Source organism: Aquila chrysaetos, chromosome 25 (assembly GCF_900496995.4).
Source record: "Aquila chrysaetos chrysaetos chromosome 25, bAquChr1.4, whole genome shotgun sequence".
Lineage (NCBI taxonomy): Eukaryota > Metazoa > Chordata > Aves > Accipitriformes > Accipitridae > Aquila > Aquila chrysaetos.
Genome location: NC_044028.1, coordinates 19,561,875 through 19,579,344, shown reverse-complemented (window position 1 = coordinate 19,579,344; position 17,470 = coordinate 19,561,875). Strand labels below are relative to the sequence as shown.

The 17,470-nt window shown below is 39.7% G+C and overlaps 1 protein-coding gene across 5 annotated transcripts in view; it reads right to left on the bottom strand.

Annotated features, from left to right (window-relative positions):
- The window catches only part of CRAMP1 (cramped chromatin regulator homolog 1), a 51,624-nt gene that overhangs the window by 12,506 nt on the left and 21,648 nt on the right, over window positions 1-17,470 (bottom strand). For 4 of the 5 annotated variants that reach the window (XR_005931434.1, XM_030001707.2, XM_041120203.1 and 1 more), the window contains exons 7-14: window positions 13,080-13,165; window positions 12,250-12,373; window positions 11,048-11,129; window positions 8,707-9,972; window positions 6,134-6,311; window positions 2,679-2,860; window positions 1,948-2,022; window positions 626-707 (exon numbers count right to left, since the gene is read on the bottom strand). Coding sequence is in view for 4 of the 5 variants with exons in the window: in XM_030001707.2 (XP_029857567.1) it covers window positions 626-707; window positions 1,948-2,022; window positions 2,679-2,860; window positions 6,134-6,311; window positions 8,707-9,972; window positions 11,048-11,129; window positions 12,250-12,373; window positions 13,080-13,165 (2,075 nt within the window). In the remaining variant the exon portion in view is untranslated. The remainder of the gene's footprint in view (window positions 1-625; window positions 708-1,947; window positions 2,023-2,678; window positions 2,861-6,133; window positions 6,312-8,706; window positions 9,973-11,047; window positions 11,130-12,249; window positions 12,374-13,079; window positions 13,166-17,470) is intronic. The other variant, XM_041120204.1, reaches the window with a different exon arrangement.

Below are 17,470 nucleotides of genomic sequence, written 5' to 3'. Positions count from 1 at the left end.
GCTCCAGGAATGCAAGTAGTGGAGATGATGAAACAGACTTGACATAGTAATGCAAGCTAACCAGCGCCTTACCACAAAAATGCAACAGCAAGTGTTGCTGTGTTATTGAAGCTGCTTTCATTATTTTCAAAGAAGGTAACCTTTAAGGTCTCATGTTGATTTTGAGATTTAAGCCGAGATGAGGATCACCTGTACTACCATTGTACTCAAGTGTGTATCAGCAGAAAAGGACAAATGAGCAGTATATTGATCATATTGTAAACAGTATCCCAGGTACTAGGAAAAGTCCATTATAAAATCTAGACAAATGATTACACCCTACAGAAAAAAATTCTTATCAAGTATTTTATTCCAAAATCTTGTCTCCTTGTAGAGAACTCCTTACTATTCCCTGCTTTCAATACTGGGAAACAGAAGAAAAAAAATTTCTATCATAATCATGACTTGCTTAACAATTAAGCAGGAGAACAATCCCATCAACCTGTAGGAAGTGACTCAAGCAACTGGTAAATGACTCTGTGGTTTTGAAAGGGTATTTTCCTCTTTTTAGAGATTATTCCTTAATGTAGTTTTAAGGGACACTTTCCAGTCCATCTCATGGCAGCTAGAAGATATGCAGACTCACCTGTAATGGATGAGTTGGATAAAATAGAAAAGGAACAGACATGCTGGGACGGATTTCCAGATGGCCTGGGGAGCAGTGTTCTCTACGTGAGAGAAACAACAATAAACCAGAACATATTTAAACACAGAACAGAAGGTAAAGCTCATCTTCTAAGGCACAGAAGTTCACGATACCTTTCAGTATAAGCAGAGTATGGCATGATTACATGGCATGATTATCATGCAACACCCACAGCAATAAGGTCTGTGTAATCTTGAGAAAGAAGCTACAGATAGGAATCATGTGTTCTCTCTGTAAACTACTTTAAGAGAAAATTTCCCCATGGACAATTCTCAGAGAAATGCTAATTAGAACTATATTCCTTTCCGATTACACTTGCAGTAATTTTCAAATCTCCCCAAGAATTACAGCAGTGATCTTAAGGATGGAATCTTGTCTGTGTGCAAACTGATCTTCCATTACAATTGACCAAGTGTGAACTAACGAGGCAGCTGTATGTACTTGGGAGCTCTCAAAACAAATGGAATTGCATAGACCAGAATATCTCAGTACCAAAAAATAGTACGTATGTAATTTCTAGGTCTCCTACTTTTATACAGAGCAGGAGGGACAAAAGAGTATATTGAAATTTGGTAACTTTGTTTTCCCTGAGCAAGTGTCCATTATTTTGGTTTTAGATTTCTTGTATGTTGCCCACCTGCCTGTGGTTTCACAGTGGCACGTGCCTTTTTGCTGCGTTAACAGAGTAGTCTAAAGGAGGTTAGTGCCTGCCTACCACCAAAGTTCCATGACAACAGGCTACCTCTTAGATAAATCTCTTTGCAAGTCCCTTTTTTTCCAGAAATCATTGTTCTTTCAAATAGTGTTATGTTTTATTCCGCTACAGAGGTTTATACCCACCCCAGTTTAACAGCCATTAGTGAGTAGGAAGCAGGAAAAAAATATCTAAAGGGAGATCTTGTTGCAATAGCACTGACAGCTCTAACACTGACAGATCAGGATACCACATGAACACACTGCTTGTGCATCAGTACCAGCAAGCCCAAACAGTACAACCTGCTTTCCAAGGAGGGGCTTTTTTTTTTTTTTCCAAACTACCTCCAGACTACTACTGTTGTTGACATTCCTCATATAGGGAATATGACATAGCTGGTTACAATACAGACTAAAATGCTTCTTCCTTTGTATGTTCAGCTTCACTTTTTCAGCAGATGTATGAAGGAAGTTCAATTCTTTATTTCAGTTAGGTGCAAATCACTATAGCTTTACTGATCTATTCAGAAAACAAAACAGGCATTTCACACTTTGCAAATTGTTCTGACCTGTACTACTAACGGCTTCCGTAAGTGCCTGTTCCGTAACTTCCTTGGCTTTGGCAAGAAGAAGTCTGACTGCATCTGGACAAGAACAGGAAATGCATTAGAAAGTATGTTAAGCATGCACACAGAGAATAAATTATAACCCCCAAACTCTGCTTTTCAATAAAGGTGTAACTATTTAAAATACTGTGTTTTGCTTTAGACAGGAGAATATTCTTTTTGCTAGAACAGGAAAATTTTCCACCACAAATCTATTTTTGTAATTCTTGTTTTATGGAGATAAAGCTTTCTCCCAAAAAAACCATTTTACTACTTAACTACTGTTGCTTGCTATGAAGTTGTTACTGAGATTATATATATATAAAAATAAAATGAGTGTTTCAACTAAATACAGCAATGAGGTTGTATTAAAATTAGCTGCACAATAAGAAGGGTATCAGTTTTGCTAAACCTGGCAAACATATTTGCTGGAGCAAAGAGAGTGAACCAGTTTCATCAGGCTGTGTGATGGCATTCAGATTCAGGTCTGAAGAGGTGATGTCACTTCAAAGCATAGTTATATAGTCAAAATCTGACTAATCTCAGCTAATACAATGTTATGCTTGAGCATCACTAGATGCACTGCTTCACAGGGAAGCCCATACTTTCTGATGAACCAAAAAACCCCTGTAATACCTCCTGGAAGCTGGCTCAGGCACAATATGCTACTTTTTTCATTCGGTCACCTCACTTACACTGATTGTGTCTAAGTGCTGCCGGAAGGTCAGTTCTGCTTCTTTGCTAGGCAAGAACAGTTTCCCATGGCGGCTGTTGGGTGGTAGAGTTGTAGGAACTGCAAAGAGTCCACCATCAGTATCAGTGCTTCCAGAACTTGAAGGACCAGCCACCAAGAGAGGTCTAGGAAGGTTTCTCAAACCTAGAAGATTTTAACAGCAATTTAAATGAAGTTAAGTGAAACCAAAAAGAAAGTAACTATTTAGTAACTGAAGGATCATACAGAGAGCTGGGACTTAGGGATTCTCGCTCTGCCACCATCTGTTTGTGATCTCAAATCATGAAACTCTTGATACTTCAGTCTTCCCACCTGCACATTGACAGTATTTACCTGCTTCACAAGGATACTGCAAACATTCACTTGCTTTGAAATCCTTGGAAGAAGGGGGTTAAATACAATTTTATGCTACTAAAGAAACTAGAATTTAAACACCCAGTTTTAAGCCCCACAAAGACTGTGTTAACCAGTTTATCTATTCAGCTTGTAGAAATACCTGAGGGCCCTTCCCACTAAACAAACTATATATCCACCATTCCTTCTGTAGGGGAAGATAATACAAACACAGACTCATTCTACAATGCTTATGTTTTATTTACACTCGCCACCCCCCACCCCTTCCCCATGGTAATTCAAAGTGCAACCCCAATAAAATGATTCTGGTGACAGAGAAATGAAAGAGCAGGGATCAGTTTACCAAAAATATCTTCTAAAAGATGCACTGTCTTAGAAATACATTTGGCACATTGAAATAATGGCATCTGGTCTGAGTAAAACTTCTCCATTTACATTTAACTTTAAAAATACTGTAGGATTTCACAGTGTTGTGCCCACTCTGCAGGCATCCAGCTAAGATGAAAACCAGTATCATTACTATGTCATTCTGAGATAACCAAGAACTGTACCTGCCTCTCTTCCACAGATGTGCTCGCTCCACATATAACACTGTGCTTTATTACAACAGACAACAACAGCTATTTTCACACTCACATTGCACCCATACATGTCAGGGTGGTCCAGCCTCTACTGCTGGGCTGGAGATCTCAGCTGGGAGGCAGCAGGCACCTGACTCACCCAGAGGGGGAAGAAACAAAGTGGGCAATGATTCTTAGTCGTGCCTGCTGCCTCCCTGGGTGGGAAGACAATACAACACAAGCTTGGGCCACACTAATGCAGAACATCAAACTTTATTTACCAAAAAAATAAACCTCAGGGTTTTACTATCCTCCTATTTAAAAGAGGAAATTGCCACCTCTACCCTGCTGTTCTAGATTCTGCTGTTTTTCCGAAGGTCAGTTAAAATCACAGCGTGCCAATGTATCTAAAAATCAATTAAAAGCAGAACATATAAATTTGTGCCTCCTGCCTGACCAGGAGTTAGAGAGAATTGTTAAAGATAAAGTACACGATATTATCTTTTAAAAAAGCAATAAAGGTATGCTACTGTAATTACATAATGATATTTTAAGCACTATAGGTGATGTTGTGTCACAGCTGTTGCTTCACTTTTTCTAAATCTCTTTGCACAATTATCCTTTTTTTTTGTCTCTCCAGGTAGCTGTCTGGCTTTTGTGGAGCTGTTGGTTTGCCAATGCTTTCACTACTTCTGGAGTGGACACAGGCTATCTTCTAATCTTTATCTTCTACTGAGAAGGCCAAATCAATTTATCTTTGATTAAAAAAACCCAAAAGATGAAAACCAAACAGCAGTTAGCACCTAGACAGACTCAGGACCAAAGTCTATGAGGGAATGCACCTAGAATGCTCATCACCAGAAGTAACCTAGCAGTTTGCTTTCTGACAGCCAAATTACTGCAGTCATTTAATAGCACTGTATGTGAGGATACTAAAGAAGCTTGATAATTACTGTATACTAAAGAGTGCAATCCAGACCACAAACAATCTCATTTTAGATCCAGAACACCCTTATCAGGGCTGATAACTGGCATTCGGTTTGTCTACCAAAACAACACAACTTAGGGTGAAGATACCAGACTTGCCTGGGTATCCATTTGACATGCTGGAATGCCATTAACTGAGGCCTAAGCTGAGTGCATTACCCCAGGCAGAACTGCTGAGAAGCTAAACTAATTAACTAGGTAGAATGTTGTACTGAACACACTTTTACTGTTCCCCTGTTCAAGCCAAACAGCTCAGCTGAAGCCAACTTGGCTATCTTTGGTACTGTACAAAAGCAGGAATACATAGTCTGTATTTTTCACTTCCTGACTTTGCACTGAAGACTACATGCTTCATTATATGTTAAACCACAGTGCTACATGACTCTACTTGTAATTCAGTGATGCGAATCAAAGACTAAAGTGGACAATTATATTTGTTTTTGAATCAATAAAGCTCTATGTAAACAGGTGTCCATTTCTAGGGGATCAGATACAAAGTATTGTTATCTTCTTGCTGTTTCTGTCTGGAATCCTCAGTGGACGATCCTTACCCTTACTTAAAATGCTTCAGGAAGGATTTTCAAGGCATTAGGGAAGCATAAAGTACAATCTTATAAAAATGAATGTCGCAAACTAAGGAAGTTTGATTCTACTTGCAAGTCTGATTAAAAAAGGTATGTCCTTCAAGCCTGTGTATCTCACTGAAAGATAACAATTTATCTGTTTGATCTATTAAATTATTGGCTTTTTAGTAGATATTTAAGTAAGCACATCCTTGTCTACAAGGAAGCGCAACGAAGCTTCAAAGATAAAATTGCTATAATGCCATTTTAAAATGAAAACCACACAGAGCACCAAGTGTGTTTTACAGCATCAGTGAATTGCTCATGGTCCATTGCTTCTTACAGCACAGGTGTGAAAAGGACAGCGTAAGAATCACAGTTGTTCCTAGTAACCCTGACACCTTCACAGACTTTTCTAAAGTCATAAAACATTCACTGGCAAATGCAACAGGACTGAAGAATAGAACTGAAATTCTTGGTCTGCATGGCTAGGGCTCAAGTTACAGCAGCTGTACCTTCTAGTAAAAGAAAAGGTAATTCATAATCATTCCATATTTTATAATGGCAGAATGGTGCAGAAAATTTCAGTAATTATTTTATCAACGAACTTTACACTATAAATTTACTCTCCTGCTCTGTAAGCCTTTACTCTCTTGAGATTCCATACCCTGTATCACTCAGCTGCTAACAAATGCTAGCATCTTCTGTTAAGAGCCACTTGTGAGAGCTCTTCTGGATTGTCAACTGTGTTATTGGCATGCATTGTTTTTCAAGATTCAAAGTAGTATTGAATTTAGGACAACTCTAAGGCAAATTAACCAATGTTCTTAAACAGTTAAGCTCGTAAGAGTAGGAACACTCATTCTCCCAGTGTTACATTACTGGAATGTACTCATCGCGGCCTGAGGTACTAATGGTTTGATCTCTTGAAATGGATTTTTATTAATACCCACCTGAGGAGCTGGAAGCAGCACCAGGAGAAAAAGTCTTGTTGTTGCGAAGGGCAGATTGATTTCGTGCACAACCTGGACTCCTGGTGCTGATGGCAATCACCTTTCCCGGAGGAGTCAGTGACTGCTCCTCTTGAGCAGGCTTTATAGGTGACGTGGCAACAGAGCTCATCTCGGGCATCTGAAAATGGACACACATTAAATGAATATTGTGTACTGTTACAACAAATACAGTGTTAAACTCATTCTACTTAGGAAGCTTAAAAAAAATAAATCTGATATACTACAATATCTTTAAGTACTCTAACCAATACCTGTGTGTGTGTGTGGTGGGCAGCTGAAATTCCCTTCCTGTGCATTTAGCAGTGTTAAATGTCATCAGTTCAATACCATTAATTTATGTTACAATCAGGTTAACCCTCAACAAGCGTCACACTGTGCTGGACCACCCGAGGATAAAAAAAAAAAAAAAAAGACACAGATTTGTCACAGTAATGGAAAAGGTGTTGTTTTTAATTCAGTGCAAAACTAATTTTCATAAAGTCTAACCATCCAGAGGGCTCCTCTGGTTGGAAGTACACCTGGACAAAAATGTTTTGCTCCTAATTCTAATCAAGTAGAGACCAATAGTTTTGAATTTTTTCCCATCCCTTCTCCTATTTCATACTGTAATACAGCAATAACAAGAGGCACATGGCAAGGTGCTTTACTAATTTTCCAGGCATATTCAGTTATTTCATTAAGTTGTTCAAACATTTTTCTAGAAAATGCTCCCTTTTTAAGGGATCAGTGTGTACACCACAGGCATAAAATTACCCCCCCACACTTGACTGCAATGCAATTTGCTACAGTATGTTTTATGCTGATAATCTTCATTTACAGGAATGAACCACAGCACAGTTGGCCGCTTTGGCTTTGTTACATGTTGTCTTGAGAAATAGCAGGGATCTAGACAATCAATCCTTCCCCTGTCAAAGTACCCTGTGGCAAAAATATTATTGTTCCTGTCATTATTTGATGAAATGCAGAGGATTTAAGAGATAAAACTTTCAAAAAGTCTACAGTACTTTCAATTAGGCAGTAAATATCACCCTTGCCTCTTGAATATGTACCAGTCCCACGACATTCACTGCTGTAAGAAGACTATCTCTTTTTCTGAAACACAATGAGTATAAAGTGGTATTTGACAAATACAAGGTTTACATTACTTCTTTTTATTGCAATGTACAATATGGTACATCTGAAAGAACTTTATTTTTCAGTAGCACTATGCTACTTTCATTAAGACACTAAGAGTGTTAAAGTGACAGGAAAACACTTGGAAATAATAACTGCTGGTTTTTTCCCCTCTCTTCTATCCCTCTCCGCCCCAGTCTAAGGAGATGTCCTTCTTTCTAGGTTGTGATTGCTTAATCATGTTATCCCTGGTTGTCACACATGTCACCAGAAGTAAGAGTGGATGCCAAAAGAGGAGACATTGTCACAGATCCGTCTCCAGTCTTAAAGTCTTCACAGTTTAAACAAAGTCTGTATCTGGAGCTGTATCTGAGCACAGATGGTTTTAAATTTATAAAAACCTACATTCTATGTCTATAATATCAGGATCAAAAGGACCTTTGAGGGGGTTAACTCTGCACCAACAAAGAAAGATCAAAGAACTACATGTGTTTGGGAATAGTGATACATTTGCATCCTATGCTGGAATACAATGCAAATGGCATCTTTAACTCATTGTATCTCCATCACAGGCATTCAGTCACATCTGTTGAATTCAGTGTCTTTTTGGTCTTTAAAAGGATGTTTTACTAAGTTTCAATCAGTTGCACTTGGTGGAAGTGGCTGCCCAGGTATCATAGGAGCAGATCTTAAACATTGGTTACAATGCACAAGAAGGAAAGCAAGTTCATTCCCAGTTGTCTGCCTAAGGAAGAAAGTATTTTTCTGGGTCTGTTAAACAACTATCCTTGAGTCTGGGAACTTTTACAAAAATCACTGTGGCTATGCTATCTCCCAAAGAAATAAAATTATTTTCACACTTACACTTAGTGTAACTTGAACTACATAAACATTGGAAATTAAGGGTTGCAGTTTTCAAGTGGAATATTAATCTCATCTAGGCTCCCTTTGTCATCTTGGCTCCATTTCCCACAAAAGGCTGGACCAGATGATCTTCCAAGGTCCCTTCTAACCTGGGCTGTTCTATGGTTCTCTGAACCTGAGAGAATAGAGGGCACCTACCTAAACTAACCTCATGACTGATCTTTTCAGTAGTCGCATTAAATGTTCACTGTAATACCATCGACTCTCCCAGCAAACCAGAAATTAAAAGGTAGTGTAAAAAGCAAATGCAGCATATTGAGAAGTCTACTCCGTAGCAAGCTGGGTTGTGGTGGTGTGGTTTTTGGGTTGTTTTGGGTTTTTTTTGGTTTTTGTTTCTTGGTTGTTTTTTTTAAACACAGGAGTCTCCAAGATCTTGACAAGGCTGGTCACTGATTTACTACGAAAACACGACTGGGCAATTATTCCCCAGATCAAGTAAGAGTTTAGTATCTGGAGCATGAACAAGAGCTACTTACTGGTTTGGGATTGACTTCAGTAGAGATGAGTTTTAAAAGGCAGTTTAGGAGTCTCTGCTTGTGAAAGGTGGTACATGCAGGAACAGCACTTGACTCGGATGTTTGCTCCTTGGCATCCTGGGTTTCTGGCTCCAAGACAGCCAACCAGTCATATTCCAGCTGCAACTTGTTCGGTTTGCCCATCATGAGGTAGACTTCAGCCAGAGTAAGGCTCTCAGAAGTTCTTAGACTCCATCCTTCTTCTCTAACCTGTTGAGAGAGCCGGCTTGGGTCATCCTTGAGAGACTTTGTACTAGATTGTCCCTGAGGTGGAGGTGGAAATGAGGAGCCCAGCTTCTCTTGAGAATCCTCCATTACTGCATCTGTTATATCCTTGGTACAAGCATCAAGCTGCTGGCCCTGGCTGTGGCTAGCCTGAGTTTCACATCTGGATGGGCCACTGCTGGGTGAAGCCACACCACCTCTTGGTAGCTGTGAATAGGAGTCAGACGTCTCTGCGCTCCTCCCGCTTGGAAAAGCCACAGGAGAAGTATCACCAGCTGCTGGAGCAGATTCTTTCCCATGCAGTTTGTCTGTGCAAGAACATTTCTCTGGGACGATCAGGTCCTGACAGGACTTCATGTACCGTGGGAATGGATCGAGCAGAGAGAGTTCCTCCACATCAGGGATCTTACTGCAAGCACAAGCTGTGCTGCACGATGGTAGCACAGCTGCTTGGTCACTAGCCAGGGCCTCCCTGCCGTCCACACAGAAGGCCACTGAGCTCAGCTTTTCGTGGTTTCCTCCTGGATCTTGAAGTCCAGAAGGCGGTTTTTGGAGAGAATTAGTGATGCCAAGATTTGCGGCTGTTCCTTCCACCAGGCCAGGCTCTGAGGCGCCATCTTCAGTGCTTGCAGAAACTTCAGCTGTGGGCTGAGAGGTTCTGCTTGACTCTGTAGTGCTCTCTGCCCTTCCAACACCCTTACCTTCTGTTCCCCGTGTATATTTTAGCTGTCCCCTAGCTGTCCCCTGACCACTCTGTATACCTAGGATTTGTGCAGGGGGTAGTAAGTGAGAGTCTTTTGTGTTCTGTTTGCATTTGCCAGTTTCCTGCCAATGCACTGTGCAGAAAGCCTTGGAGTGGACCACTCTGGCTACCCCAGGCAGTGGAGTGAGTGTACAATTCTCTCCTGGAAAGAGATGGAGCATTACTTTCTCCTCTGAGAAGCCACCTCTTGTTTCTGAGTCTCTGGAGTCTTGAAGTTGCCGTTCTTCTAGTGTTTTTCGCTAAAAAAGATGCGTCAAAGAATACAACAATCATGTGCCCCTTCCAAAAAAGCACCTGGTAGCCTACTTTGCAAGTTAAAAAAAAAAAAAAAATCCCAAACCAAACCAAAAAACATAGCTGATCAAGGACATATTCTCTATTCAGCATAGGTATGAAGACTCTATGATCAGAAATTAAGTCCTTTTGTGATGGTAAGGGCTACACTGAAGACCTGCTACAAGCACAAACTAAATCTCTGTTCCAGACAAAATTACTTCTCTCTGCTTCACACACCATTGTAATGGTAAAAAAACCCCAACCAACAAACAAACCCCAACAAAACCAAGCAAAAAACCCCAACGTCACTGTATAGCAAAACAGACTCCCCTTTCTGTGCAATAACCTCCACCTTCCATGTTTTGACATCCTTCTAAGTTTCAAGTGCCATGCTGTTACTTCTTTCAGACTCACAAATTAAAAAGAAAAGCCTGAGTTAAAGGACTAAGAACAGGATATAGCACACCAGTCAACAGGAGAACAGAATGGCTGTTAACTCATAAATCCTCCTACTCCATGGATCAAAGTTCAGAGGTAAGGTAATCTCTAATGTAGTATGGCTCAGACAGCATACAGATACATAATAGATAGCAGCAGCTACCTAGACAAGAAGCTTAAGCCTTCATTTGGTGAAACTGCATAAAGCAAGTGGAAAGATCTGTCCTTAACCTTTTTGCTGCAACTGGAAACAAAATCATCAGTTATCATCCAGGCTTCTATGGTGGTCTCCCATCTACAATGAAACAGAGTAAGCTCACTGTTTAAGGAAGTGAAATAAAGGCAGGGAGCTTCATTTATTACTAACTAGCTTTTCAGGGGATCACAGCAGAGAAGAGTTCGGATAAAAGTGGAATATTATGGGTTTTCCCATGAAAGGTTCCATTAGTGATGCTGAGAAACTGACCCCTACCTTTACTAAGCAAGGGCTGGTAAATTTATGAGAGAGAGTCACATTCCCAAGGCAAAAATGAACTTAGAATACATAGGGAATTGCTCCCAGGACACAGCATACAGAACAGAGTAGCAGAAAAAGGATACAATACGCACTTCATGGAGAGCCCATTTCTGCTTCAGGAACTCAATGAGGCTGGAGACCTTCCGATGCAACTCCACAATCATCCTGTATGCCAGATAAACAAATTAACGGAACAGAGCAAAAATTTCAGCAGAGGTTCAAATCACAGTCTCAATGCTAGAATGGGAATTAAGGGGAGAAACTGGCATTCTGTAATACAAGCACAGAGAACACACCTACCACTCCCAAGCTCTAAGAAAAAAAACAAGAAAAACAAAAACATATGTTATCCTGCAACTTTAAAATCTAGATAACTCACAACTGAGAAAGACCTAAAAGCCTATCAGATAAATCTGACTGCCATGATTCAAGATACTAGTTTCTCCAGCTGGAAGAAGAAGATAGCAAAAGATGGCAAGATTTAGCTAAACTGCAAAAGTGCAGGCAAGGCACAAAGCTACCACATGAAGAAAGAGAAAAAGGGGCATAAAAAATCCCCTGCAAACATTTACTTTTTGCTCCCAAAACATTTTACAAAATAAGCCTAATGGTAAAAATCTTGATTATCCTCTCTGCATGATATTTAGTTGTTATACTGAAGTACTCTCTTTGAAAGAAAAATCAACATCACAGAGGCCTCCTGTTTTCTGCCCTCAGTTTTGGACTAGATGCAAGTACTAGGATGAGCAGCCATTGACAACACTGAAACAACAGCACCAACTATATTTTGCAGGGAGGAGATTAAGCTACAAATGCCTTCCTTTCTGCTAGGATCACTGTGTTGCAGTTGACATGTTCAGAGTCTTGGTGCTGACGCCTCTGACCAGTTTTACTTCCCTCCCGTGTGCCTCTGTCTCATGGCACATTCAATACAAATTTTAGTAGAATTAGTGCTGCATATCTCCACTTTACTTGCACTCTGCTCTGACAACTGGGTGTAAGTGGCACGAAGTATATTCATCTCCAACTCTAGTGGCTCCTTTCACTACTCAAATTAAAAGATATAAAAGAACAATCTAATTTTCAAGTCTGGTATCTCATGTTTACAACAATCATTTACTCTGGTTGGACAAAGCCTTCAGAATAAGTACATTTAGGCAAACTGCACTATCAAAGATGAACTGCCCAGTTGGCAAAGAGCACCCTGAAGAGACAGGAAGATGCTAGAATGCTGCTCATATATTGCCCTATTCTATTCTGAGCACCACAATCAGTTCTTCATTACCTAAGCCGTGGATTCTGGGCAAGACTCTGTACTCGAGCCCATGCATGATTATTTCGTGGCTGCAACTCCACAGGGACCTTGAGAGGAAGACGTACTGGCTTCTGGTCCTCTTCATCACTAACACCTGAAGGGAAATGAAGCACAAAGGGCATGGGTCAAAGCAAGGACAACTCAATCAGAACACTGTATGCACAGTTACATGGAAAAAAAAAAAAAAAAAAAAAAAATCACAGACATCAGCATCACCTACAGACAACTTCAGCAGCTCAGCTTCACCAGTGGAGCCTGCTTCCTTTAGATTACTTCCTGTTCCAATAAGTTTTATTTTTTTCCTTGGACACTGCAGTGGTACTGGAGCTTCCAGTTGAGCAAGCAGTGTAAAAATCAGGTGGCTGAAAACTTTGAACAAGTACAGTATTTCAGACCTTTAAACTGCACTGATTCTGCTTATTGGGGGGAAGGAAGAGGAAATATAAAAAAAAAAAAAAAATGCTCAATGCTAAACAACATACTACTGCTTATTCACTGGCACAAGGGACTAAACTTTGCACAACTGGTAAAGCAGTAGCAATCTTGTCTGGTATAGCTATTTCCTTTTCAATTTAGCTAGTGACATAGTCCAAGACTTAGAGAGCGGGGTGGGCCCTAAAGTTACTTGGATTATACATGCAAACAGGGTAAGACAATCGGGACATATCTGTGCCCAACACAAATGTGAAATAGCACAAACTCCCCTGCCAGTGATATACACATCCAAACAGGCCTACTCTCTCTCATATTCTTCTGACCATCTGTTAAAACCCTTTCACATTCCAGTGTCTCTTACTTACCATCTGGATCACAGAGTTTCTTCAAAGCCCTGCACATCGGAGCTTTGATACGAAGGTTTCTGCCTTTGTAACGAACAGTCGTAGCCCTGAATACATTGAAAGAGAAGTATTTACAGGCACCATTAATAAAAGTTTGTAGATACATACATATTAGGGACACAGAGTCAAATACAATCACGGCTATAGGAATGAACAAAGGAATGTAAGGGTTTGCAGTGCTAATTCACAAGAGCATTCAATCTTTTATATCACCTCACTTTTCATTATAGAAATGCTACTATTGTGATCCTCTTCTTCCGGACTTTCATGAAACACTGGGCTGTCCACTTAGGGAGGGACTGCTATTTTATAAAGTGGACTAGAATTAAGTTACTTCGGTTGAAGAATACCCTCAGAGACAGCTTCTTTATAAAAGACAAGTGGTTTTCTTTAGTCTCCTCTTTATACTCCTAACTCTTAATTATGGGAAGAAAAACATCTAAAGTTTTTGAAGAGTCTTCCATTCTGGAATATCAACACCGCATCTGTTGCGGAAATGAGGCCTAACAGTTTGTGCGGGAATCTGAACAAAGTAACTTTTACAGTATGATTTCACTGGCTTTTAGCTTTAATACCACATTAACAGCTATAAAGATCCTTAAAAGCAAGAGGCCATTCTTCTTTGCACACAGTGGAACTATTTGATTTCTTCACCCAGTCAGCCCTGTTTTCTTTCTAGAGACTTAAAATGCAGGCATTGAAACCAACAAAGTTACTGATGGCAGTATTTACTACGTAATAGTTCAAGCAATAAGGATCAGCTAGCATAGAAACAGCAGGATTGAACACAAATCCCTGCAAGTAAAATGAAAGTAGTTATGGAGAATATTCCTACAGCAGGATCTCATTTTTTCTTATGCTGTAAGGAAGACAACATCAGGCAGAAAGAGCACTTATCTGCACTGCTATGAGGGAAATGCACAAAAGGGCAGCAGAAGTGAAGCCAGACCTGAGAAGACGGAGTTGATGAGGTGAACAGTTCAAAAGTTCCAATTACTAAGCTGTAAACTTCTACAGATTCAGAATATCCCAGGGCTGGAAGGGCAGATTTCCTCAATCTGCACTGAGGTACCAGAAGCTAGAGGGAATACATTAGCCCTCACTCTTTCTCACAAGCTCTGACACAGAAGGCTCAACTAATGAAGAGAGGAGAAGGCTCTCAACTGCTGACAAGAAACTAGCAATGGTGCTACTTCAGAGAAAAAAAAAAAAGACCCAAGAGCACCTGCCTGGTTTTAAATAGCGCTTTCTATTTCCACATCTGCAACTGCAGACAACACTACAGCTGCTCTAACAGAAGCATTGTTGTTACCTTCCCTCTTTCAACTTAACTCTGGTTTGAATTGTTGGAAAACGAATCCAACAAGATAGTGGGTCCCCCCAAGTACAATGGTCAATCTGTGCCAGTGGAAAGACTCTTAGAGGAGGACATAGTAAGACTCGTGGATATCTAGTCAATGACATAATGTAACAATGAAATGTAAAACTTCCTCCTGGTCATTGCAATGGACAGCTTAGCCTTAACGAATGAGGGTCAATATCCTCATCATTGTATTAAAGTACAGATATAATTTTATCAGAAAAGCAGCATATTTGCATATTTTAGAAAATAAATCTCCTGAAAAAAAAGTTTAATCATCTGCAGCTAGCACCCTCTTTTTTTTTTTTTTTTTTTTTTTTTTTTAAAATGTGTAAATAAACCAAGTTTCAATACAAGTGAGGACAAGATCAGTATGAATCAACCCAAACTCACTTATGTCAAGTCAACAGGGACTGCAATGTTTGAAGACAGGAAACTCGACTACAAATTCTGCTGCTCTCAAATTTAGCTGGTCAATGTTTGGACAGCTTCTCTCTTGGGTCTGAATCTTTAGGTGGAGAACCTCCGCTTTCCTTTGCGAGCCCAAACTTTAGTCTCAGCCAGCAGTCAGAAGCAGCAGCCTAGTATAAAAGTGCCTGGTACAAAACCTGAAGGACTTGGCAGAACCTAGAGAATTTGCAGTAAATGAAAACTCTAGATAGATTTCTTTGTCCAGTGCTTATTATTATTTCCTCAAAGAACAGTAACTAAAAAAACCAGCTGAGAACTAAAAGTCTTCAACTTTTACTGTAGCTCCTAGAAATCACTTTTCCTGTTATACAGTTTTCTGCTAAAGTAACACATCCTCATGATTCACAACAAATACCTTTTGCCTTTAACTGCAGGGATTCAACAAAAGCTACAGTTACTCTATTACCACTAACACTGTTCATCACAGTAAGCAATTTTATAAAGCTCATGTTGAGATGATAGGATGCATGAATGCACCCAACTACTAGAAAACGCAAAGTCTGGGAATGTAATAGAACAGTTTTACGGAAAACAATGCTGCTGCACAAACATGCCAAGATTATCATCTTCCTTGCTCTTGCAAGGAGTTAATTACAGCATTATAGCAATCAGAACTGCTGTAATGATTTCTTTGCTTAGTGAAGACACGCCTAGATGTCCCCCCCATTCTAGTGGAAAAGACAGTTTCATAATAGCCTCACACACAATCCACTAAAGCCAGTGAAAATAAATCCAATAATGCAATACACCTTGAAACAGGTTGCTAAATTGCACTACTACTTTAGGACAGCAAATTCTTTTGACTACTTGTGCAAGCTGAGACTCTCCTCCTGCATCATGATTTTAGATAATGCAACACCTTTTTATCAAATGTGCCCTTGAAGTAGCTGCATTCAAGTGAAGAGTCAAAAACAGCATTAGTATTATTACTGTAACTTTAACAGTGTAAGGGTATAAATGAGAAGGGCACTGTGGGGAGAACATCATTTCTTCTTAGATTAACTGGTATGACTACATAAACCAGACAAGCTTTGTGGAAGTTGTTCCATCACATGACTTGAAGGCGACTGAAAGAAGGGCCTGAATGCTCAAAAGCCTACTTGATCCACCTAGAACAGCTGAACTAATTTGATCAAGAAAAAGAAGAAAAGCACTACTGTTCATTTTTCATATTTTCCATTTCTCTTAAAGAGCCTAACTAGTTGGTCATAAAGCATTTATTATCGAGTCAGGTTTCCTGGCAGTTGCTCCTGATCTATTTGTCTACCACCTGCTCAGCTGCACCTTGGCTTGCAGATACCAACTATCTGTTACCACCATAGAGCAGCTCACACATGAACAATGGATCAGCATTATAAGCTCCTGGCTGCATTTGTAGCTATGCTTAAAAGGCAGAGAAGGGAAAAAAAAAAAACCAAACCACCCACCAAAACCTAGGATAAAAGCCAGAAAAGAAGTGTGAAAAACATATTACGGAAAAAATACTTTAAAAAAAAAAAAAATCTAGGAGAAAAATCATATTGGTGGAAAGAGGACAAATGCAAAACTGCTGATAGCCCTAAAAGAGGAGCAGGAACTATTGTATTCCCCGAGTACTGAGTGAGAACGGCACAGTTTAGAAGTTAGCAAAGTACACTGTTCAGCAAATGAAAGAACACGGACCACACAAATTGGGCAAAACAACGTTAAAAACTTCACATGGAAGTTTTCACCCTGGCACTACAGCACTCTTTCAGGACTACAGCCATCAATACTTTTATTTTCATTGTTCCCTAAAATACATTTTAGAAGTAGCATCCCAGCTCTCTAGATTCAGGTGTTGTGCTTGGAGAGTCAGAAATAATTCCCCAAATTCCCTTTTTCATACAGTATGATGGGCTTCAAGCAAACTAGGGAGAGTCTGATAAATAAGTTATGCTTTAAACTAATATAAAATTAGATATATTTAGAGACTGTAGTTTCCTAATTGAAATCCATGGCTGGGAGGCTGGAAAAAGAACAGTTCTACTAATTTAAAAGAAAAGCACGATAAAAAATGAGACAGCTTGAAACAGAACTACTCTTATCTTAAGCAATACTTATTTCCTTCTCTTCCCTTCCCTAGATCCTGGATGTCTCCAAATGCAGAAAATGGTAAATCTTAAAAACAGTTATGCTACTGAATATGCATTAAGAACTACTAGTGTAACTTGACACCAAGAGCATATTCTACCTACTTAAAAAGATCTTTTTTGTATACAATTTTTTTCAGGATGAATTGCAATTTTATTATCAAGATTTTTAGGGAGTTACAAATACCCCTCAGCATGCCAAACAGCGTTTACAAGGAAATCGAAGGCAATGAAGGATCACTCCCACTCCACACAAAGAACACCCAGGAACTGAACCAGCCAGATCAATCAATACGTGTTAAAAGTTTCTGTCTTTAACGGTCTTTCTTACTAAGAGCCTCTCAGGTTGGGGGGCAAAAACACATATGCTAACAGACAGGCTAACAGTAGTACTGTGCTTTAACCGTTGC